Genomic DNA, 26,220 nt, shown 5'->3' with positions numbered 1-26,220 from the left:
GTGAAAGTTGTTTGATGTTAGCGTTTCCTTCCTTTTTTTCCCCAGCGTTGTCTCTCCCTGTCTCCCCTCCACACACACACACTTCTAACCCCCCACACCCCCACAGTCTCCCACCTCCCTTCCCCCCCTTTTTTTTTCTTTTTTCCCGTCTAATATCACTTAAAGTGAAAAGACGTTAAACTGAACATTACTACTACTACTACTACTACTACTACTAAACACACACACACACACACATAATTATACACACACCGTTTCAATATAAAACATGGTGAAATTGTAAGGGCTGTCAAGACACATCCATTTGATTAAAACTAATAAATACAGTACAACATACAGACACACACACAGAGGTGAAAAACAGCATGGTTTTTATCTATTCTTTGAAACCACCACAAACTAGGAACCCTCAGACGTTCCAAAACAACCCTTGGTTTTTTTCATCATGGGGTCCCAAGTGACCCTCAGTTTTATTTATAAGGAACACTGATCCCAGAGTCAATGCAATAATCAAAACATTATTATTGTCTTCAAATAAGATTCACAGCTAGACTAGCTGCAATTCTGCTTGGCAATGAAAAACTCTTTCCTCGTCGCCTTCTTTTCTAATTCCTTCTTCCAACGTTCTGTATGTTCTCCTGCCACTGCATTTCACCCGTCTTGTTCTTGTGCTGCCTCATCATTTATTCAAGAGAACGCCTTTCTCCTGCGGACTTCATCTCTCCGCTCGCTCTTGTTTACCGCTTCCCTTTCTTCATTCTTGCATTCTTCTTTGCTCGGATAAAATGTGGGTCTAAAAAAATAAAATAAAAAAAAGTGGGGGGGATAAAAATCTAAAATGATTTTAAAAGCATCTTGGAAAGTAAAAACATTTCTATTCATCATCCTTTCTATGTGTTTGTGTGTGAGGGTGTGGGTGTGAGTTTAGGTGGAAAATAAACAATCAACTTGCTCATAAATCACAAAATGCATTGAAACGAATAAACACTTCAAATAAAAGAGATACTGCTACCAAAAAAAAAAAAAAAATCAAAACTAAAAGAAATGATGGGAGACTGTTAATAAATAAAAACAACAACAAACAAATACCAAACACAAACTAAGATCTGAAAATGGAAGACTAATAATAAATAATAAACTAAAATGTAAAAATGGGAGACTGCATATATAAGAATAAAGAAAAAACAAAATACAAGCAAAAGTATGACTGAATGGAAATGAACTGATACAGCCATCTGTTACAGCAACTCATAAGCTATCATCTCCACCACAGCATCTTAGCAATTTACCCGATATTTTCATAATGAAATCAATGTGACTGACTCACCTTTATCCAAGGATGGCTGAGACATTCATCCACTGTTGAACGTTTCCTGAAAAACACACATACACATACATATTACACATCAAACGATGCAAACATGCACATGCACTGACACAACGCAACAATCTGTGAGAATGCAAATTACCTCCCTTGTATTGGCAACCTGACTGGCTGGCTCGCAAGGATTCCACGGTATTTTGCTCATGTGATTTATGTACTGCTATGATGGAAATACTAATTGACAAAGAAAATACTTGGTAACTGGAAAGAAAACTGAAAGGAAAAGCAAGAAACGAAAGAAATAAAGACAAACACATTTTTTTCCTTTTTGAAGATATATCAAATAATCAATTTTTAAACAATGTGACACTGATAACAATTTTTCGTTTTTCTTGTCAGTGGATTTTTTAAAGTCCACAAGCTGTTAGTTTCTTAAATTTTAAGCTTTTATACTGTAGATGAATTGAAAACCAAAATTCTGCAATTTCTTTTCCCATGAACTTTGTTAGTTTTCCAAAGAACTTGCTCTCTAAGCCTTGACAGAACAGTCGCAAAACTTTTGTTACAGTCTGCAGAGGTTGTGCTGATAATCATGACTGGAAAGTTATCAAAAACTGATGTCAGTTTTGAATGGTCATTTTCTTCATGATTTTTTGTTGAATTTCTTTTGCCAGTCAAGCAGATCACTTTGCTCTTATAGTTGGGCACCTTGGTCCTATTGATCAAGAAATATGACAAAATATTTTGGCCAAAAGTCAAAAAGGCTTTGTTTCTCATCACAGCAGAACAAAACCTTTCTTCCAGAGCAATGAAAGTGTTGTGTTTTTGGTTGTTTTTTTATATATATCATGAATTCCCTTTAACTGCACACAAGTAAAGAAGCATGAATAATGTTCCATGTAAGAACTCTTTTCGTTTTGCTTTTTGAAAACTTGTGCATTCTTGTTCTGTGAATATTTGCAGTAGCACAATTTACAAACCTACAATACTGATCTGAACAGCATACTGTTTTAAGGGAAACCTTTCCCTCTAAATTCACCACAATATCTAACTGTCAACACAGATATGAACAAATTATATTCTATGGAACACAAATGCTACACAATCATGGAATATTTCTCAAACTACCATTTTGATGAAATTGTACATGGCAAAATTAACTAGGTTTCTTCAGCAAATATTTCAGGCACTTAGAGAAAGGTTTTCTGAGGGGGCAGGGGGGAAGGGAGGGGGTGGGGATTCCAAGGTTCAAACAACAATTTTTCTTTTCTAAATGTTTATGTCAAAATGTAAAGGAAAATGTCCTCAAAGACAGTTATCACTTGCAGTGTATTAGGGAGTGGGGGTTGGGGGGGTGGGGGGGTGGGGGGAGATAACAAAACAAATGTGAGTTACTTTGGGTTGCGAACAAAGAGTTTCTCAATGAAGTCTTTGGCCAGTTCACTGGTGTTGTTGAAGAGGTCGTGGTCAAAGTCGTAGTTCATGGCTGTGATGTTGTGGTAGGTCTCCTGCTGATTGTCCCCAAGAAAAGGGGAAGACCCGCTTAACCTGAAACACAACAGAACGCAGCACACACACACACACACACAAACATGCATGCATGCATGCATGCATGCACACACACACACACACACACAAACACGCACATGAATGTCTTATGCTTGGAAAGATAAAAGGAATTTTGTAGTTGTACATGAATTGAAAACAGGAGAGTCCTTCCTATTCTGTGCTTTTTGGATTCTCAATTACATGATTCTGAGTTACACGTTAATACACAGAATGGTTAACAAAAAACAAAACAAAAAAAAACAAAAAAAATCTTTCCTGAATTATTCCTCAGCCAATCTTTTTTGTTTCCAAATAAACTTAAAAAAAAGGATATGCTTAGAATGAGAACTAATCTCATTTCATTAATCTTACCAAGAAACTTTCTTAATCTCAGCAAGAGAAAATATTTCGCTATCTTCTGTCTGTTTTAATAACGGCAAATGTGTGCATACACAGAGACATGTCTTTGCTCAGAGAGAAGATTAGTCATGCATCATTTCCATGGTCAAAGTCAGACACTGACCCGGTGGGGTCAGTAAGCCAACAGTACCAGGTCAAGTGGACAGTGTATGGTCATCACAGCAAAGATCAATCATGCTTACAGTCCTGAGGGTAGCTCGGGGTCCCTACAGGGCCTGACACGGCAACACATCACAATACAGCATGACCATCCTCGTCAGGGCATAGCAAAAATAAATCTCATACTGATACATCCCAACTGAACTGATCCACACATCTGCTGTCCAGTGACGTCAGTGCAGCAGTTGTCAGTGTCAGGTTTGTTAGGCTAAATGGTCATCAGGATAAAGTCTCAAAGAACTGCTCCTTCCAATAAAGGAATACAGTTTCAAACTGACCATCCTTATCTGTTACCTATTAATTTACCAGACATGACCAAAATAGATCACTGTTATGCAATCTCTACAATACCAAGATAACCGCGCTAAATATCACAACTGCAACAAATATTTTATACTCATGCAACCTAAAATCTATAAAAAAAAATAAAAATTTCTTCTACAGAAAAAGGAAACTGGAATAAAACACACTAATAGAGAATTATGAGGACTGTACACATTGTGTTCTAATCACCACCCTTTTTCACCACTACAGAAACAAACAACAGGATTCTACATATTGTGTTTTAATCACCATCCTCTTTCACCACTACAGAAACAAACACCAACAAAAAATACAAATTTAAGCAGCCACCTTAAAATAAATTTCTGGTGACACATTTATCCAGAACTATTCAGCTTTTAAGAAATCATATGACATAAGCTACTTCAACTGCACAGGTCTTGTATATCATGTATGTTGATGACATGAATGTGTCTTAGGTGGATCATGTCCTTGTGTTTTATGAAATCAAACTTTTCCACCACTGTATTTCTAATAAATAGCACAAAATTAACTTCATCACACACACACACACAATCAAACACACACACACACACACACACCTGCTGACAGTAACACTGTCGCCCATAGATATATAATTCAGTGTCTTGTTCTGTTTTGGGTTTTTTTTGTTTTTTTTGTTTTTACTTTTAATTTTTCGGTGTGCATGCATGTGTACATGCCTGTGTACATGTTCACTGCACGTGTGCAAGCTTGTGCACAATCCTCTTATCAACTTTGTCAATGCTTAAATGACAACTAAAATGATTCTGGCTGTTAGTCTGCTTCACCAGCACACAAAATCCAAAAGGGAATATAATTTTCTTAGTATTTTTTTTAGTGAACTCTACAAACCAACTCCTGAAGAGATAACCCTTTTCATTCAATATTTGAATTCTTCAATCAAACATACAAATCAACACCTATAGATTAAAATATGTTACACTTACAGACCCTTTCCATTAAACCTTCAATAACAACATCTTCAACAACCAACTTAATGACTCCTCTCTGCTGTAACCAGCCCACTTAAGGGATAAAAGCCAGAGGGTTAGTTTGACTGAACACATTGGGGTCAGAGGCAATACAACCTCATTAACACAGACAGGTGAGTGTACACTGGTAGCTAGCTTGCAGGCAAGTCAAACATGGCAGGTGACTGACATGAAGCAGTCTCACAATTGCTCTGGAGGGGTGGGGGTGGGGGGAATTCACCAAGAAATGTCCCTCCCATTCCCTCCCTTCCTTCCCCTTCACCTAACCACCCCCTGAAGGTCAATGCTGCCCAGGGCCCCCCATTGCTCACTGCTGGGCAGGCAAGGGTCTGATAACAATGATAAAAAATAATAATAATAAAAAAACAAACAAACAGTGTAACTTGAAACTGCTCCCATGCTGTTAGCAATAATAGTCGGACACAGATAAGAACATAAAAAGCTCAAAGGGGGGAGAATAAGAAGGCACCTGGTTGTGATCACTGGTTGAATAGCTATTGCTCTGCCGAAGCATTTAGCTGACAGGGCAGTGTTCTGGGTTCGGTTCAGGAGTCTATCCTTTACAGTGACACATTCATAATGCACACACACACACACACACACACACACATACAGGGAGGGTAGAAAGGGAGAGAAAGCTGAAGGAGTTGGTTCTGAGATTAGAAATGACAGTATACAAAGGAAATGTGTGTGTGTGTGTGTGTGTGTGTGTGTGTGTGTGTGTGTGTGTGTGCATGTGTCAATGCAAACATACACACACAGACAGAGAAGGAACAGAGGGCGAGAAAGTTGAGAGTTACTCCTGAGATAAGAAATGACAGTATATAAAGGAAATGAGTGTGTGCGCGCACGTGTGTGTGTGTGTGTGTGTGTGTGTGTGTGCATGCTATGTGTATGGGGCAATGAGGTATGGGGGATGTCTATGTGAAAATGTGTGTGTGTGTTCATGCCTTTTAGTCTGTGTCACTGTGTGACTATGAATGTCATAGTTTTTTCTCTTTCTTCTGCATGTGTCAGCACTGCATGTGAGTTTATGTGTGTGCACACCTTTGTGAGAAAGAGTGTGTGTGAATCATAGCACACCTGATGAAAGATCTGTCTGCCTCTGGATGCTTAAAATTCTCTCAGTCTGGATCATGAAGTGGTCATTCTGGATGTATACACATTTGAGCCCAACAAAATGATCATACACATAAACTTAACAAAACTAAGATATATTTGGATGGGTTCAATCCCTCTGTTTGTCCATCCCCATAACTGATCTCAGTTCAAATGCATGCATAATTTTCTCAATGAAAAAAACAGACAAGGAGGTGAAAAGAGAAAAGAGAGAGGGAGTTAAGAGAAAGAAGGGGGAGACTAAAGACACAGGTAAAGAAGGTAGACAGAGGTGCAAGATGCTGTGCATTGCAATCTAATCCTAGGGTGCTTTTCTTCAGAGATGTATGCACCAGCTGTGACAGTGACAAGCTGCACAGACCTGCCAATAATTCCCCACATTTTGTATGTGGCTGGTGTGAGGAAAGCTGACAGACCGATATCTGGAGATCATGTCTGAGTCACATGGTGGATGAGATCGCATGGGTGTGTGTCTCTCTGTGTGTGTTTGTGTGTGAGTGTGTGCCCGTGTGTCTTTGTGTGTATGTGTGTGTCTGTGCCTGTGTCCGTGTTTCTGGCATGTCCGTGTGTGTATTGATTACCTCTCCCAGTTCCTAAAATTTGGTCACTCTCTCCATTTTTTTCTTTATCTTTTGAACAAGTAGTATCTTTGTAAATAACAGAAGAGTTGTTTAGTTACATACCTGCACTTTGTTTTCCTCCGCTGCCGTGTTACATATATTGGTCAACTAGTGGTTGATGGCATCTTTTAGCAGATCCAAGTAAAGATTACTATAACACAACAATTCCTCTGTCTCAGTGCTCCTTTGCCAGACAGTGCTTGGGATAGCTGAGCTGACCACTCATCTGTTATACATTTTCACTTCCCTTGCATCATTGTGGATCACCAGGCACAGGGTGTAAAGATAAATCATTCATTAGTCATTACTGCATTTTGTTTTTAACAATAAGTTCTGTCATATTGTTTCTTATTTTTCATATTACCCCATTGTGAGCGGCTTTAGGAAGTCTCTCTGTTGAGACTGACAACACAGTGTTTCTAAAGGCTGAGATCTCAGATGATTTTCTGCAGAGCATAAAACTGCAGTCCAATCAGGCATACAAATTCTCTTTTGGATTAAATCGCCCTCACTTGCTATCTTTAAAGAGTTCAAATCCTCCTTTCCATTCCTATCCGCCACACATCCACATGTGTGTGTGTGTGTGTGTGTGTACACACGTGTGTATGAGGGTTTTGTTTTTTGTGGGTTTTTTTGTTTTGTTGTGTGTGTGTGTGTGCATATGTAAGGTGATGCATGCATCATGTGTGTGTGTGCACTTATTCAAAAGTGCAAGGTACACATTGGTGTATCCATGTATATTTGTACAACTACAAGCATCCATGTGTATTCATAAATACACACACGTCCAGATGTCAATGTAGTATCAAACATCAGTATGTATACTCAGACTTTTCAGTGCAAAGGGGGAGGGGGAGGTAGGTTGGAAGGGTGGCAGGGAGAGAGATAATGCACATAACAGACAGTAGCAGACAGGGCCAACAACAGCAGGATGGAAGAAGGAAAGAAAAAAAAAAAAAAAAAAGAAATGAATAGCCCATAACAGAAGAGAGCAAAAGATAGAGAGGTGCACTGCAGGAACGTGTGTGTGCGTGTGTGTGTGCGCGCATACGCACGCGTAGTGTGTGCACTCACTGTGTGTGTGTGTGTGTGTGTGTGTGTGTGTGTGTGTGTGTGTGTGTGTGTGTGTGTGTGTGTGTGTGTGTGTGTGTGTGTGTGCACTCATAGTGTGTGCATGTGTGTGTGTGTGTGTGTGTGTGTGTGTGTGCGCGCGCGCATGCTTGTAGTGTGTGTGTGTGCACTCGCAGTGTGCGTGCACTGCATGCGTGTGAATGTGTGTGAGTGTGTAAAAATAATGAACACAACAGTCTCTGTGCACAGATGCCATCACAGAGAGCCCAGCTCCCAACACGATGCAGGCAAAGAACTGCACCCTTCTCCCTGTTCCCACAGAACCAGGACCCACTAGTTTATCCCACAGCCCTTGATAATACAGTGTCAGATTTTAAGCATCAGGACATTAAAGCAAAAAGCTTAGATTAGAAACCAAGGACTTCCCCATTACATATACGCATTAAAACAAGACTATAAATCAATCACTCTTTGAAGACGACCGTGACAAATAAGAAGAGAAATAACAAGCAGCAAACAAACTATAACAGTAGCTTACTGTTCATGTGTACTCTCTCTCTCTCTCTCTCTCTCTCTCTCACACACACACACACACACACACAATCACTCTCACTCACAAACACTGATGCACAAAGATAAAGCCAAAGAAATAAAACAAATGGGTCTCTCCAAGTCTGCAGCAGGTGCTGGGTATGTAACTTCTACAATGTAAAGCAACAAAAGAACAAGAAAGACAGACAGAAAGAAACCAAACCAAAAAGAAGAGTGTATAACACACACACACATTTTTTTTTCTCTTTTTTTCCATCCAAACTGAAACTGTCTGATGGGGGTTGGTGGGGAGAGGGGGGAGGAGAGTAGGATGGGGAGGAAGGAGGCTTAGGCTTTCTCCAAAGATGAGAAGAGAAAGAGGATGATAAGCAGTTTCAGTTTATTCAGGTGACTGCCAACCTTCAAATCCCGAAGCACGGACAGTGCATGTGTTGTGAAGCTTACGTTTGCGTCTTCGTATGTCACAAAATGCCACATTGTTTTTTCCGTGATTTATCTCACTGCAAAATGCTACCACTGATTTATCTCACTGCTACAATTTCATCTACAGGCATTCAAATTAAGAACTAATAAGAACTAGAGACTTTCTGTTTCTCTAAACTAATTCAAGAAAGATGCTGCATGACATCCACAGTATCACAAATCCTCCCTCATAAACAATGAGACTGCAGTACTTCACTAATTCAGGTCTGTGTGGATAAAACCATCAACTGATAAATGAGGACAGAAGTACACTGCAAGCACTCATAACAAAATCAATGATGGGTAACATAAACTTCACCCAGGAGACTCTTAAGATCTCTACATTTTCAATGGGAACCTTGCCAAAACATGACAAATTGACAGACAGGCGTGAAGTGATGAGTGTGACGTCTTCACAGGTAGAATCTCATCCATCGATGTCCAGGCTGTGATAAGATGAAAGAGTGGAGAGCTGAGGTACGCCCGTAACTGACCTATCTCTGAACTGGAGTTACATCTGTGACTCCAACTGCCACTGAACATGACCACTGTGGGTGGGGGAAAAACTAGCCGACATTACAAATGATTCAGTGAGGAGAAATTTGTCAGTGTGCTATCTCCTTAATTCGAAAGACTGAAAGATCTCTGTGTGCACACACACACACACACACACTCACATGCGCACAAGCACTCACACACAGGCATAGCAAGCATACATATATATGCATACAAAATGAACGTATATATATAATATATATATATATATATATATATATATATATAATATATATATAATATATATATATATGCAGCTCTAGACATACACATACATTCTCAGTATATATATATATATATATATATATATATATATATATATATATATGCGTCATGTGGACACATACATTAATGCACACAGACACATTCTGTAGTGTACATACACATGCATGCATGTGTGAATACACACACATGCATGCATGCGCATGCACGCACACGCTAATGTGCAAGAGTTGGGGATAACAAAAATGTCTTTCTGCCTCCCGTTTCTAATCTCACTGTCCCTTTCACTCCTCCATGTGTCAGATCCTGTGTGCATACACAAAAGAACACATACTATGACTAGTATGAGTCTGCATCTCTTCTCTCTCTCTCTCTCATTGCCTTCACATTTCTACCAGCCCCATCCCTTTTTCTCACTCACTCTCTCTCTCTCTGAAGTCCTTACACATCCAAGTGGCTATCTCCCTCTTACCTTCAAAGTGGTAATTTCAGATACACTATTTTTACCCTTCACACTCCCCTCAACACAATCTTCCGCTGTATATATATATATATATATACACACATATATATGTATGTATATATATATATATATATATATATATATATATATATATATATATACATACACACACACACACACGTGTGTGTGTGTGTGTGTGTGTGTGTGTGTGTGAGTGTGTGTGTGTGTGTGTGTGTATATATATATATATATATATATATAACATTTCCTTCCCACTGGGGTTTCTCTCCTCCAAAATGTCCTTAACTTTTAACTGATTCAAGAAATAGAAACTGGCGCTAATTGGCTAGCAGAAACAGGTTTAAAGATCATATCCTGTTTACTGGTTGAAGAGGCCATCCAAAATAAGCCGACACCTGTGTGAACCCAGATGCCATGGCCATCCCCTTGCCCGAAAAATGCTTCTCATGTTTTCACATTGATAAGCAGCCCACTTCCAGCCTGCAGGGCCTTTCAGCACACACACCCCCTCCTCCCCCTCTTGCTTCATCCCCTCCATGTTTCCCCCTACCTCATACTCCCTTCCAGTTCCACCTTTAAACTTGGTTCTGGGGCAAGTCAGTGTGTGTGTGTGTGGAAACATCCCCACAGGACTGCTCAGTGTTGGCACTGATGCCAATTTTCATATTATGCAGTTACAGCTATGGACAAGTGGGATGATACCTTCACAGTGTGATAAACTGATATGATGCTGAGGGTGTGTGTGATTGGGGATGTTCTGCAAGAGTGAATAAGTTCCTGTCATTCTTTCCTCCCCTACTTTGTTTTCTTCCCTGACTGAGCTGGCTTTAAACTAAGAACTGTCCGTTTCCACTTTTATTTTTCCCTTTTCTTCACTTATACAAGGATCTTTTTTCTTTTCTTTTTTTTTTCCTCACTGATTTGTAAATAGCGTGTTTATCTGTATATGTCCCGTTCTCTGTAAATGGAAGCGACAGTGGGAGACAGACAGAGAGAGAAAGTGAGAGACACAGACACAGACACAGAGAGACAGGGAAGAACAGAAGTAAAGAACAGAGAAACAGACAAAAACAAACAAACAACAACAAAAAACAGAGAAAATGAGCATGAGAGAGACATAGAACAACAGAGAAACAAACAGCAGCCAAGAAAACAAAGAACAATAAACTGTATAAAAAGACAGGAACAGACACAAAGTGCAACAAGAAGAGACAGCCAGAGACATACAGATATACATGGCTCTTGACAATACATGTGTGTGTGTGTGTGTGTGTGTGTGTGTGTGTGTGTGTGTACACACACACTAAAAGCTGAGATGCACTAAGCAGTACAAAATTCGGCCTACAAGCCAACAGTTCTGATGACCTGAACCAAGCAGTTGCACCAGCACAAGTATGAATACCATAGTATAAAACTGGGAACCACCACAACAGAGCTCTTTCTCTCTTTCACACACAGACAGGACTGTTTCAGTGTTTGCCACAGTTTAGGAGAGAAAAAAAGAAGAAAGATACAATACATTGTTTCTTTAGCAGACACTTTTTTTTTTTTATAAGCCCTCTTTTACTCCCCCCTCCCAACACAACTTGCTCCCTATATCTGTCCCTTTCTTTCTGCTCTATCTCTCCATCTCTTCAACTGTCTGTCTAGAGCTCTTCCTGATTTCTTCATCTCTCTCTCTCTCTCTCTCAATCTCTCTCTCTATTTCTTTATTTCACTGTGTCTATCAGAGTTAAAACATATCTCTCTATCTCCCACTCTCTCTTTCCCTCTCTCTGTCCTGATGTCTATCAGTCTAAAGACAGCTCTGTCTTTCTGTTTGTCTGTCTGTCTGTCTGTCTCTCTCTCCAGATGTCTATCAGTCCAAAGGCAGCTTGATCTGTCTGTCTCTGTCTAGATCTCTCTCTCTTTCTTTCTCTCCAACCCCTCTGACTCTTGCTCTCTTCATCCCACTCTCAATCCACAGCTTTCTCCCTCCTTCTCTTACTTCTGCCTGCCAGTTATCATATTTTTCTTTCTGTGACTCTGTCCCCCCCCCTCTCTCTCGCTGAGTGTATAAAGTTCTCCCACCTATCTGACCCCCTTCTCTCTCTCTCTCACTGTCTGTCTAAAGTTCTTCCTCTCAACCCCCCACCTCCACCCCACCCCTCCACTCCTTCTCTTTACACTTTCTCAACCCCCCTGCCTGCCCCAATACCCCATCCCTCCCCTAACCCCCCCCCCAATACCCCCCCCCAAAAAAAAAAATGTCAAGGCATACTTACAGAATGTATGTGATGACTCCTATACTCCACATGTCTGTCGCCAAGGACAGTGGTTCATAGCTCACCACTTCAGGGGCTGAGAAGAAGAAAAACATGACAAGAGCACTTTAAAACATGAAAACAAAAACATTATCATGTCTCTTATCTCTGAGACAGGCTACACATTAGTAATACAACCTGTCTCAGCCATTCAGAGATGGGGAAAAACTTACATTAACACACACAAGAGCACACTCACATGCACACACACATATGCATGCACACACACACACATGCACGCACACACGCGCACACACGCACACACACAGCTTGAACTGTGAAATATTGATTCAACAGATCAGAACAAACTGCCCATTCTTAAGCAGACATGGAGACTCAAAAATGTAGATAAAGCCCATTGAGAATTACCCTTCTGATATTCAATCATTGACTGTGCTTAATGTGTGCACTTGTGTGTGCATGTTTGAATGCTTAAGCATAAGAGTAAATCATGTGCAAATGTAGATTACAAAAACAAGTGGTTGCATGACACTTGACAAAGAAATAAAGAGTATACTGTTTTTTAGTAAGTAACTGTGAGAGACAAGGGAGCAAAGGGGAAGGGTGGCAAGAAAGAGATTATGTACATAAATCTTTATCAGTAAATCTGTGCATGAAAAAGCTTGAAAATTTGCAATGTGTGGGCCTGCGATTGTGCATCTTTCTCAGTGGTTGTTTTTTCTGCACTCTTTCTTTACACGTTTACCTGCACGCACACACACACACACACACACAGACACACACACACACAAACTTCTCACACCCACACAATGATGTCACACCCACACTCAGATGTCTCACACATACACAGATCTCTCTCTCTCTCTCTCTCTCACACACACACACACACTCCAGAGCAACACATATCCCTTAAATAAACGCCTCCCATGACAGTTACCAATGAATTCAGCAGTCCCCATCATGGCTCGGACGTCTTCCTTCTCACCAATTTTGCGGGCCAGACCAAAGTCAATCAGCTTGATTTTGGTGGAGTTCCGGTCCAACAACATGATATTCTCCGGCTGTTTCACAACACAGTAACACACAAAAACATGTAGTATAGTATACTGGAGTGACTGAAGGGGCTGGGTGTTTCATCAGTGTTCTGGATCTGTTGTGATATTTAGCAGATCATATTTGTATTTTGTATTTTTGTATCTGTATTTCTTTTAATCACAACAGATTTCTCTGTGTGAAATTCGAGCTGCTCTCCCCAGGGAGAGCACGTCGCTACACTACAGCGCCACCCTTTTTTTTTTTTCCTGTGTGCAGTTTTAATTTGTTTTACCTATCGAAGTGAATTTTTCTACAGATTTTTGCCAGGAACAACCCTTTCGTTGCTGTGGGTTCTTTTACGTGCACTGGGTTCTTTTATGTGCACTAAGTGCATACTGCACGCGGGACCTTGGTTTATCGTCTCATCCAAATGACTGGCGTCCAGACCACCACTCAAGGTCTAGTGGAGGGAGAGAAAATATCGGTGGCTGAACCGTGATTCTCTCGCTTCCTAAGCGGACGCATTACCTCTACGCCATCACTCCATATACATAATACTGTCAATCACTCAATGATCAAGGACAACAAAGAAGGTGGGCTGGGAGTGGTGGGGAGTTCTTCTTTGTGATGTATAAAAATCTACATATTTCTAATAGGATATCATACAGACATAATATTTTGCACTTCTAACCAGTGGACTTGCAGTTCCCAGCAAATCATCTGCAATGAATGGGTGGGCTAACCAACTGGATACCAAGTAAGTCTGATTTCCATTCTGAAGGTTTGGGGTTTGAATCCTTAAATAATGCTGGTGTGTGAAGGCCGGAGATTCCCCCCTCTCTCAACTGAACACCCGGCCCCATACCCACCAACTTCCAGGTCAACATGTAATGTTATATACAGACACCTGCCTGAGCCCTCTCTTTGTGTGCATACTGTACATTCAGAAGATCAAGTTACACACATGAAAGACCCTATTATACATGTAAGAGATCAATGGTCACAGTGAAAACAAAAATAACATTCTGAATCATCCAAAACATTAAGTGTACTGGCTCTTGCTTCTTTTTTTTTTCCAGACGCAAACAAACAAGAGGAAAATGATAAATGAATTAACACTAGCTGCTCTCTATGTCCAGGTAAAATAACACCTTCACCAACACTTTCAGTTTCTTGCACATGCAAACATATTTACTGAGACTTACGCAGAAGCCAATCATTCAAAGACATTTCACACTGTGAAAGAGAGGCAAACACACACACACACACACACACACACACACACAACCATTTCTCGCTGTGGCAATGTGACAAAAACAGAGGATGAGATGGGCAGATTCACATTCCACGATCACACAAGTGTAGAGTCACTGCCTGTGACATATAATTATGATACAGATTTAATGGGGCCAGGACCACAGGCCTCGAACCACACCACCTTCCACAGAGCAAAACCAGAGCCCTCAACAATTTGAGCTTAATGGAGTCAACCAATAGGTTCTTGAACTCTACCAGATTATTAAGTGGGGCCCTAAGGCCTGATCACAGGTGAAAACTGAATAAGAAGTCCAGTGCCTAACTGACTGTGCCAAAGTGCTGCGTATCAAAGATGCTGGGTTACCTTAAGGTTCAGATGGATGACACACTTTCTATCAAAGATAGTGGGTTACCTAAAGGTCCAGATGGATGACACACTTTCTATCAAAGATGGAGGGTTACCTTGAGGTCCAGATGGATGACACATTTCCTATCACAGATGGAGGGTTACCTTCAGATGGGTGACACATTTCCTATCACAGATGGAGGGTTACCTTCAGATGGGTGACACATTTCCTATCACAGATGGAGGGTTACCTTCAGATGGGTGACACATTTCCTATCACAGATGGAGGGTTACCTTCAGATGGATGACACATTTCCTATCACAGATAGAGGGTTACCTTGAGGCCCAGATGGATGACACATTTCCTATCACAGATGGAGGGTTACCTCCAGATGGACGACACATTTCCTATCACAGATGCAGGGTTACCTTCAGATGGATGACACATTTCCTATCACAGATGGAGGGTTACCTTCAGATGGATGACACATTTCCTATCAAAGATAGAGGGTTACCTTGAGGCCCAGATGGATGACACATTTCCTATCACAGATGGAGGGTTACCGTGAGGTCCAGATGGACGACACATTTCTTATCACAGATGCAGGGTTACCTTCAGATGGATGACACATTTCCTATCACAGATGGAGGGTTACCTTAAGATGGATGACACATTTCCTATCAAAGATGGAGGGTTACCTTGAGGTCCAGATGGATGATACATTTCCTATCACAGATGGAGGGTTACCTTGAGGTCCAGATGGATGACACATTTCCTATCAAAGATGGAGGGTTACCTTGAGGTCCAGATGGATGACACACTTCCTATCAAAGATGGAGGGTTACCTTGAGGTCCAGATGGACGACACATTTCCTATCAAAGATGGAGGTTACCTTGAGGTCCAGATGGACGACACATTTCCTATCAAAGATGGAGGATTACCTTGAGGTCCAGATGGATGACACATTTCCTATCACAGATGGATGGTTACCTTGAGGTCCAGAAGAATGACACATTTCCTATCAAACATGGAGGGTTACCTTGAGGTCCAGAAGGATGACACATTTCCTATTAAATATGGAGGGTTACCTTGAGGTCCAGAAGAATGACACATTTCCTATCAAACATGGAGGGTTACCTTGAGGTCCAGATGGATGACACTCTTCCTATCAAAGATGGAGGGTTACCTTGAGGTCCAGGTGGACGACACTGTTTTCATGCAGATGCTTCACGCCATCCAGAATCTGTTTGATGAAGGCAGAGGCCTCCTCTTCGCTCAGCGCCTCCTTCTCCGAGATGTACTCAAACAGTTCTCCCCCCGCCACTCTGAAACAGGCAGCAGTGAAAATAGGGGATTTAGGAAAAGTGGTACAGTGTCACATTACAATACTGTAGCACAAGTAAGCGGTGTGTGTGTGTGTGTGTGTGTGTGTGTGTGTGTGTGTGTGTGTGTGTTTGTGCGTGATTGGGTGCTTGTGTGCAAGTGCTGAAGGTGGAGAGAGAGAGAGAGTGAGAGAGAGTGTGTGTGTATATACATGTGTGTGTGTGTGTGTGTCTGTGCATGTGTCTGTCAGTACGTGTGTTTGTGTACACATACCTATTCATGTAGGGGTGGGTGCCTGTGTTTACTTTAAAATGTATGAGTGTGTTTTTTTTTTAATTTTAGGTTTTTTTATTGCATGCTTAACATATGGGTTACAATTTTATCTTCAAATAATTATAAACTTTTGAACTGTTCATGTCATGTCTTAGTTTAATATGTTTCTTACATGTTTTCCTTTTACATGACGATCAATATGTACACAGTAATTAAGGAAAGGAGTGCCAGCAATTCTTTTAATAGTTGTTATTTATTATTCAATTTACTTATCTGTTGATGAGCAACTTTTCTGTTTTAACTGTATTTGAAGCAGACAACATAGTCTTTTGAATCCAACTGAACTGAAGCACCTGTCTCTTTTTCTCTATCTCTTTGGGAATTATGGGACATCTATCATGAGGGTGGCTGATAACAGTGATTCTAACAGTGGTGTGCACATTTTCTCTTTCTCCTTGTTTCTGTGGTTTTCTTGTTGGAGACCAGCATGTGCACACAGATGTGCAGTGGCACGTTTGTGAGTGATTTAGTGTGTGTGCGTGCACGCATGCACATAAAATGTGTGCACGTACATGTATGTTTTATATATGTCTGTGTTTCTGCCTGTCCATGCCTGTATGCATGTGTGTGTTCATGTTGAACTTTTAGTTTTACTGGAGATGCCATGATCAGAAATCCGCATTTACAGTCCAGACAAACTAAAGTCAGTGAATTCCTTTGTCAACAAAGGGCACATTCTTCCCACTCTGACAGTCACACACACACACACACACACACACACATGCGCACGCGCAAACACACACACACATACACATTTCACATCAATGCCTTGCCTTGAAGGCACAAGACACTGGACTGAATGGCAAAAGTGTCAGCTTGGCGGGCCTAATCTGGCCACATCCATTCCCTCAAGCTGTGTAAAGCTCAAAGGGTTTAGGACTGCTGACTGAAGTCCTCCACAATTACTGATGCCACACTGTCTACCTCAAAAGTTCACACATTTGTTCAGAGTTGGAATGGAGGGGGAGGGTAGTAGGACGAGGTCACAATGGGTTAGACTGGGTTGTGCTGTGCTTGGTTTGAGTGAAATGCTGTGGATGTGGAGTGAACTACTGTGCTGTTGATGTTGTGCAGCAGAGCAGAGTGGAGTGGAATGTAGTGGTATGCAGGGGTGATAGATAAAGTTGGACTGAAGAGGAATGTAGTGCAGTGTTGTGAGACAGAGGTGGACCCTGGAGTTGTGTGGAGTGGAGTGGAATGTATTGGTGTGCAGTGTTGTGAGATATTGGTGGAGTGGAATATAGTGGTATGCAGTGTTGTGAGATATAAAGGTGGAGTGGTGTGGTGTGCGGTGGTGTGAGATAAAGTTGGGGTGGGGTGGAATGCAGTGGTGTGCAGTGTTCTGAGTTATGTGTGGAGTAGAGTGGAGTGGAATGCAGTGGTGTGCAATGTTGTGAGTCATATGTGGAGTGGAGTGGAATGTAGTGTGCAGTGTTGTGAGTCATATGTGGAGTGGAGTGGAATGCAGTGGTGTGCAGCGTTGTGAGTTATGTCTGGAGTTGAGTGGAATGCAGTGGTGTGCAGTGGTGTGAGTCATATGTGGAGTGGAGTGGAATGTAGGGGTGTGCAGTGTTGTGAGTTATATGTGGAGTGGAGTGAAATGTAGTGGTGTGCAGTGTTGTGAGTTATGTGTGGAGTGGAGTTGAATGCAGTGGTGTGCAGTGGTGTGAGTCATATGTGGAGTGGAGTGGAATGTAGGGGTGTGCAGTGTTGTGAGTTATGTGTGGAGTGGAGTGGAATGCAGTGGTGTGCAGTGTTGTGAGTTATATGTGGAGTGGAGTGAAATGTAGCGGTCTGCAGTGTTGTGAGTCATATGTGGAGTGGAGTGGAATGTAGGGGTGTGCAGTGTTGTGAGTTATGTGTGGAGTGGAGTGGAATGCAGTGGTGTGCAGTGTTCTGAGTTATGTGTGGAGTAGAGTGGAGTGGAATGCAGTGGTGTGCAGTGTTGTGAGTTGTGTGGAGTGGAGTGGAATGTAGTGGTGTGCAGTGTTGTGAGTTATGTGTGGAGTGGAGTGGAATGCAGTGGTGTGCAGTGTTGTGAGTTATGTGTGGAGTGGAGTGGAATGCAGTGGTGTACAGTGTTGTGAGTTATGTGTGGAGTGGAGTGGAAACTGGAATGCAGTGGCGTGCAGTGTTGTGAGTTAAGTGTGGAGTGGAGTGGAATGCAGTGGTGTGCAGTGTTGTGAGTTATGTGTGGAGTGGAGTGGAAACTGGAATGCAGTGGCGTGCAGTGTTGTGAGTTAAGTGTGGAGTGGAGTGGAATGCAGTGGTGTGCAGTGTTGTGAGTTATATGTGGAGTGGAGTGAAATGTAGTGGTGTACAGTGTTGTGAGTTATATGTGGAGTGGAGTGAAATGCAGTGGTGTGCAGTGTTGTGAGTTATGTGTGGAGTGGAGTGGAATGCAGTGGTGTGCAGTGTTGTGAGTTATGTGTGGAGTGGAGTGAAATGTAGTGGTCTGCAGTGTTTGAGTTATGTGTGGAGTGGAGTGGAATGCAGTGGTGTGCAGTGTTGTGAGTTATATATGGAGTGGAGTGAAATGTAGTGGTCTGCAGTGCTGTGAGATAATGGTGGAGTGTAGCTGTAGAGGAGTGGAATTTAGTCCAACTACACCCTGTAAAAACTAACCTTTTCTTTTCCCAGAGCATAATGTCTCAGTCTACATACTCAACCAGAAGAAAACATTTATTTCATGACCCAGGGCGATGCAACAGTCGTAAAATCTCACATAAAAACTCTGTGACTATTGTGTCTGTGAACATACAGAACATGGTACTGCATAACTTGAATTTGATTACCCTGTTCCACAGCTTCATTCGACTTTCTCTTTCCTTGCATTTGTGTCAACCCTTGGTCAAAATACTGTTAATACATATCCACTAACATTGAAATGGAGTAAATCAGACAGCCCTTTTTCTCAAGCATGCGAGAAGCACACATAAACATGCATACACGCATGTAACTACATGAGTATCAATGCAAATGTATGTGTACTTTACACACACACACACACACACCTCCCCCTCTTTTCTTCTTTTTTTGTGCTTGCTCACAAAATTGTGTGTATCATGTATACATGAATGCTTGTCTACACTGTTGTGTGCACATGTGCAAGTGTGTGTGTGCATGGTGTGTATACACATGCATGTTAAAGAGGCTCTTGTACCATTGCATCTGACTAAAAATTATGTATAAATTTGAAAAAAAAACGTGGTTTCTATGTATGCACGTATAGATGTATGCACCTGCATGCATAAATGGCACATGCATACTAGCAAATCAGTAAAATGTTATGTTTATCTTGGTTTCAGACCGGTAATTGTATTTCTTGTGTGCATCTAACAGGGAGAGCAACAAGAAAGGGGTATGGGGTGAAATAACATGAAAAAGAAGGATGTGCAAATATATAAAATGTGTCAAAGCAGTGTGTTTTTTGTTTGGTTGTTTTTTGGGGGGAAGGGTCTTGGGGGTGGGGGGTGGGGGGGGGTTGGTTTTTTGGTGTGTGTGTGTGTGTGTGTGTGTGTGTGTGTGTGTGTGTATAAATGTGTGTGTGTGTGTGTCCATCATTGAGATCAGGACATTAGTATGTGCCTGCATGCAAACATGTATGTGTGCATACACATTCAGTTCATGCATGCAAGCACAACAAACGTCAAATCAATATGAGGCCTTTTCATCCAAAAAGCAGAAATTTCCAAAAGGCAGAATCAAAGTATAATATGACTCATGAGAATTACTTACTCCGCACTCTTTTCTTCTCTGTCCATATAGTGAATCATGCAACCCTAACATTGCTTCCTGCTTCTGTGCATGGTTGGCTTCCTCTTAGCAGTCCTCTCACAGCTGTCTGACAACAGCCTCAGTGAAATTTATTACCCCCCCCTTTTTTTTTAAAGTGTGTAAACTCTCATAGATCTGTTTTTGCCAGCTGCACTCTTCTTCTCTGCCGTCTTTTCACAGCTGTCTGAAAACCAGTCCTGTGAAGTATTAACTTTTTTTTTTCTTTTTTTTTTTAAGTGTGGAAACTCTCAAAGGTCTGTTTTTGCCAGTTGCACTCTTCTGCTTGAACTCCCTTTGTGCATGCATGTGTATATGATTATGTCTAAGTGTGTGTGTGTGTGTGTGTGTGTGTGTGTGTGTGTGTGTGTGTGTGTGTGTGTGTGTGTGTGTGTGTGTGTGTGTGTGTGTGTGTGTGACTGAGAAAGAGACAGAGGCAGAGATAACATTCTAAACTAGAAATCGGCAACATCATAATACAATCATCACTAAACAAATTGTCTTTTGGAAAAAGGCCAGGAATTGATGAGCAAACATCAAAAAAATGTTTGGTGATCTGTGCCAGTTGAACCCCCCCCCCCCCCCCCCCACACACACACACTCCCTTCTTCCCTCCTCTCTTACTCCCCTTCCCCTAACACCCCCCCCCACCCATTCTCCCTCCCTTCTCTTCTCCTTACACCCATGCTGATCTGCTATTCAAGGTGCCCAGTGTATGCCTGTACACTATTCCTCTGTGGGCCACTCCTAGACCTGGCAGAAGGAAATCCAATCAATAGGCAGTTTCAACATCAGCCATGTAAGCGATTGCTGCCGCTTTGTGACTGGCTCTGTCAGCACAATTCTTGCTTGTAAATTTTGTGTTCTGGTCCTGTCAGCACTATTCTTGCCCACGCACTCCTTTTTCACTAGCTGGTTGTGAACTGGTCCGATCAAAGTGGTTTTATTCATTTTCGCCTCATCCAACTGTCAGTGAACTACTGCTGTTCTTCCTATGGGTTAAGAAAGTGGAAGTTAAAGATTTTCTGACAGAAATCAATGAATGACTGAACAATAAAATTAAGGAAAGAAGGAAGAGATAAGGAAAACACAGACATAAATCTTTGCATGAAATTGAAAAAGCACCCCTGCACATGTACACCAGCTCACACCCACCCGAGCAGGCAGTTACTATAGTACAATGTTTATTCATGTGCATGTGGTTAAGAAGTGTATATGACACTGCATCCTGCAATGTAGGCAGCCACACTCAATTCTAAGGGGTGAGTGCACACTGGGTGTGTACCTGTTTCCAAACCAGAAAACACTGAGTAGCTCAGTCAGAGTTTGACAAAAGTGACATGGATTATTAAATGTGCATTTAAATCTTCTGCATGCATTTGTATAATTATATGCATGAAGTCTGCACTTAAAATGATAACTTGCAGACTGAAAAACTCTACACAAACTCTTAACCCACCAGATAACGCTGAGGTTCAAACTACAGACCTTTCAAATACACAGCAAGACAAATGCTCTAACCACTCCAGTTCAAAACTGGAGCAAACAAAAAACCAAGTCCAACTATCTACACAAAACTTCCAGTGTTTTACAACCAATTACTCATATGAACAGTCTGAAAATAGCTACTTGAGACATCATTTACATCGTCTGCTTTGAACATAAGCTATGTTCCAGAACTATCCAAAGTCTCCTGAGGTAATCTGAGCAGATACAATTATCTTGATGGATTTGGTAAGTGTCAAGTCAACAGTTCCAAAAAGATATCAATTATCATGTTCTCATACATCAGCACTGTATCTCTCTAAAGTACTTAAGTTAAGCAGCTGTGAATAAACAGCTGAAACTTGTCTTGAACTCTGTGCCATTGTGAAACAAAATGTATGATGCTTACATTAAAAGATGAAACTAAAAAATCAGAAAAGTACTTTTTTCCCTAAAATATTAAGTAATGTTTATCACAATAAAATATGTATGCGTGCATGAACATTAGCCAGAAAACTTTGAGCAACTCATTTATTCACTGTAATTCATGTATATATATAAAGAATTACATGTAATCAAATATCACAAGTTGTCACTTTCACATCAATTTAAGTATAACAACTTACAAGAAGATAACATGTAGCTTTAAAAAAAAAAAAAAATCAACAGAAGCTTCCTAAACCATTGCTTTCCGATGGCCATTTACAAAAAAAATTAATAAAACAGGAATCAGAAAGAGATTGGGTGGAGATGCTGTGATGAAAACATGCACGCACACACGCACCCACACACAAATGAGAAAGGGGGAGGGGCATCCCCAAAAGTGAAACTCAAAACAGAAGAAAAACTTCACCAAGGAGAGCAACAACCATTGACCTGTAGAGCGAGAGCAACAAAGAGCCCCGCAGCTATGTCAAAACAGATTATGGGCGGCATGGCGTGGCTTTTTGTCAAGTCCATCTATCATCAGCTGCAAAGCGGGCAGCCGCCACCGCTATCGGCACGGCGTGTTATCACACCCGACTGTGTTCGGAGCTGTTCTGGCAGCCCTATTTTCAGTTTTTACGGCCGGGTTTTGTACGGGCTGGTCCCCCCACCCCCACGCCCCCCAATCCCCCCGGGAGACTGTGAGAGTCTTCAAAACTAAACACTGTTTTGGGGGCTTCTGCTCTCTTCTGGAGGTGCACTTTCCAACAACTTCTTGTACAGTGTGGTGACTTATGGGATGCTGGAATGTGTAAGTGAGAAAGAGGGGTGGGTGAAGGGGAAGAGTTCGGGGGAAAGGGGTGGTAGGGTGTGAGAGAAGGTGTGTGTGTGTGTGTGTGTGTGTGTGTGTGTGTGTGTGTGTGTGTGTGTGTCTGTGTCTGTGCGTGCAGTGCATGTTTCTGCATGCATTCGAGCAAGCGTGTGTGTGCTTGGCGAGTAGTATATCAGTGTCTATAATATAATATAATATCATTAACTGTTAGTTATACGTTTCGAGTCCGTATTGCTTACTAGTTTGATATATCAATAAACAAATAAATAAATAAACCAACAAAATACATAATACAATCATAATTTGGATTAAATGCATTTCTAAAGTGTGTACGTACACACATGTTCACTCATTATTTGTGCCATTATAATCACGATCATTCTTCAGTGTGTGTGTGTGTGTGTGTGTGTGTGTGTGTGTGTGTGTGTGTGTGTGTGTGTGTGTGTGTGAGCGAGAGAGAGAGAGAGAGAGAGAGAGAGAGAGAGAGAGAGACAGAGACAGAGACAGAGAGACAGAGAGAGACAAGAACAAGAACAAAACTTTAATCTCCAGGCCTCCGGCCCCTAGAAAGAGGTCAAAAGTACACAATATGGTGATCACTCAGCCACAACAAAATGTAAAATACGTACTAACTTAAACTGTAGAACAAAAGTGCTTCTCGTGCATAGTAAATTAATTCTAACTTTCATCACTGCTGTCACAGAATTCCTGTGAATTATTAATTACGCATGTAAACGTTGTAATGTAATCGAAGATGAAAACCATTTTATAAGCAATTGTGTCCTTTACAATAACCTGCGGCAAAAACATCTGAACTCTGAAGGTCAATCGTATGTTCACTTGATGAAGAATGGTTCTGTTTACAGTATTCGTAAACTATGCATTTATATATTTAATGCCCTGAAGACAGAGAGAGACAGAGACAGAGAGACGCATGCACTACACACACATATATATAAAGAGTGATATGGTAGAAGAGTAAAGTGTGGAAACACAAATCGTCAGCTGCAAACAACCTGAAGAAAGGTAAGAGTTTGAATTCGGAGGAAGAAATAAACGGGGAAAAGGGGGGGGGGGGATGTATGTTGACAACCGGGTCTGGAAAATCCCCTACTCCATCCCCCCAATCACCCACCCACCCTCTCTCTCTCTCTCTCTCTCTCATTCCACCCCTCTCTCTTGGTATTCTCCGACAGGCAGTTTTCAAGGGCAACAGTTTGAGGTTTGTTTGACTTGAAACACTAAGACGGATCCTAACAGGAGCAACGGGGAGGAATGGGGTAAAAGCAGCGGCAGAACGGGCAGGTTTGAGAGAGACGAGACAGCTGAGTTCAAGCCACAAATATGCTGAAACATGAGCAGTGTACGTACTTTCAATCTGGCGACGAGTGTGCGTATGTGTGTGTGTGTTTGTGTGTGTGTGTGTGGGGGGGGGAAGGGGGGGGGGCAGTGCGCGCGCGCGCGTGTGTGTGTGTGAGAGAGAGAGAGACTGAGTGTGTGGATATGCCTTACCCCCAAAGCTGTTAAGTGCAATGACCGATTAGAATGAAAACCGTGACTGACGCGAGAAATAGTAATACATGCACGTATTCTTCCACTTCCACCCAGAGTCTGACAACCCAGAGTCTGACAATGTAGTTTTATATTTATGTGCCGCATGGGATTGTAGCCATTTTAAATGTTTAGCACAAGGCAAACACTGCAAGAAAAACAATAACTAATACCATAATAACAACAATATCAACAAGAACTGAATTATGTGTTGCTGTTCCATTGCTATACTGAACATACCATCCAAACAAACGGTTCCAAGTAGGTGGAAGGCCGGGAGGTAAAGGAATGTGATGTAGCATACAGAGAGTAACAATCCTGGTGTTGGCAAAACAACTGTAAACCGTTACATGGTAACAAAAGACGGGCAGAACCAGAAACGTCTTCAAAAGAAGGCAACAGAATGCTCTGTCATGCGCCAGGCCCATTCAGAATCACCGACTGCGGTCACGCTTCGACTGATCGACAGGACTCCGATGGGAACACTAACACGCGCAGCGCCATTTTGTTCCCCACACCGTTTGTTTGAAGTGAGCAAAGGGGATGAGATCAATGACTGGCGCCCCCATCGCCCCCTCCATTTCCAACACACACACACACACACACACTCTCTCTCTCTCTCTCTCCACCCTCAATGATGTATCCATTTACAGTCTGTTTATGCTCTTTTTTTTCTTCCTCTTTTTTTCCCTCAAAGCCTGACTAAGCGCGTTGGGTTTGCAGTGGTGTAGCGTATATGGATTTGTCCCAACGCAGTGACGCCTCCTTGAGTAACTGAACTGAACAGAATTTCCCACCCCGACCCCAAACTTAGTTCTGAACAATCAATGCATGGGCACCCCCACCCAGGAAGGGGTAAGAAAGAACGGTGGTGTGGTCCGAGAGACAGATCTATCCGAACACAGGATCAATCTTGTGAGTGGTTTTACGGAACAAACTCGCCCCACGTTCGTGAGGTCATCACGTCATTCAATAAATCCACTCTTTATGCTTCTGCTCAGTCCACTCTCTTATCAAAAGCGTGTGTGGTTCTGAAAGGTTAGATCTATCTTTTTTTGTTCCCTCCCCGAGAACGCAAGTCCTTAGGGGGGTGCTCTGTTTGTCGAATAAATCACACTCTTACCTGAACAATCATACCACAGCAGTGTCTCCCTCACCTGAATATAATCATATCAATATTGCAACTGATATTTCCTGCGAAGTCCTCAATCAGTAATCATCTTACTGCAATATTCTTTGTGTCCCAAACAGTCATATCACAGGCCCAATATTTGCCCAGCCCTGTTCCATCTTTTGGGGTTGTGCTTTCTATCTTTGAAGGGCCTTCTTTTCATAACGTTTGAATTTTTTTTTTTTTTTTTTTTTTTAAATTGTTGATAGACCTGTGCATTCAGTCTGTTTTAGTTTCAGTTTCAGTAGCTCAAGGAGGCGTCACTGCGTTCGGACAAATCCATTCAGTCTGGTAAGTTTTGTAAAATAAAATAAATTTAATAAAATGAAATAAATTTTATAAAATAAAATACAATATATATAGATCTAATATATATGTGACGCAGCACGCGAAAACCCGGCTAAAGTCGCATCCAGCGATTCTTAGCTGTACACAAAAACAAATAGTCAGGGTCAAAATTATGAAGATCGGGATTTTTGTAGATATCGCATCTTCTTTGCTGTCGGTAAGTATCTTTGCTAAAAACACTCTGGAACTGTTGTATTTTCAATGTTTTCATGTGCATGCCT

General features: G+C 41.6%; 1 protein-coding gene across 1 annotated transcript in view; it reads right to left on the bottom strand.

Annotated features, from left to right (window-relative positions):
* LOC143281989 (death-associated protein kinase 1-like) overlaps nucleotides 1-26,220 on the bottom strand; it is a 207,700-nt gene that overhangs the window by 169,475 nt on the left and 12,005 nt on the right. The window contains exons 4-8 of the mRNA XM_076587372.1: nucleotides 15,943-16,081; nucleotides 13,054-13,177; nucleotides 12,117-12,192; nucleotides 2,720-2,872; nucleotides 1,328-1,373 (exon numbers count right to left, since the gene is read on the bottom strand). Coding sequence (XP_076443487.1) covers nucleotides 1,328-1,373; nucleotides 2,720-2,872; nucleotides 12,117-12,192; nucleotides 13,054-13,177; nucleotides 15,943-16,081 — 538 coding nt within the window. The remainder of the gene's footprint in view (nucleotides 1-1,327; nucleotides 1,374-2,719; nucleotides 2,873-12,116; nucleotides 12,193-13,053; nucleotides 13,178-15,942; nucleotides 16,082-26,220) is intronic.

This window comes from Babylonia areolata, chromosome 5, assembly GCF_041734735.1.
Source record: "Babylonia areolata isolate BAREFJ2019XMU chromosome 5, ASM4173473v1, whole genome shotgun sequence".
NCBI classification, from domain to species: Eukaryota; Metazoa; Mollusca; class Gastropoda; order Neogastropoda; family Buccinidae; genus Babylonia; species Babylonia areolata.
Note: the sequence above shows the minus strand (reverse complement) of the source record. Positions and strands in the feature narration are given on the sequence as shown.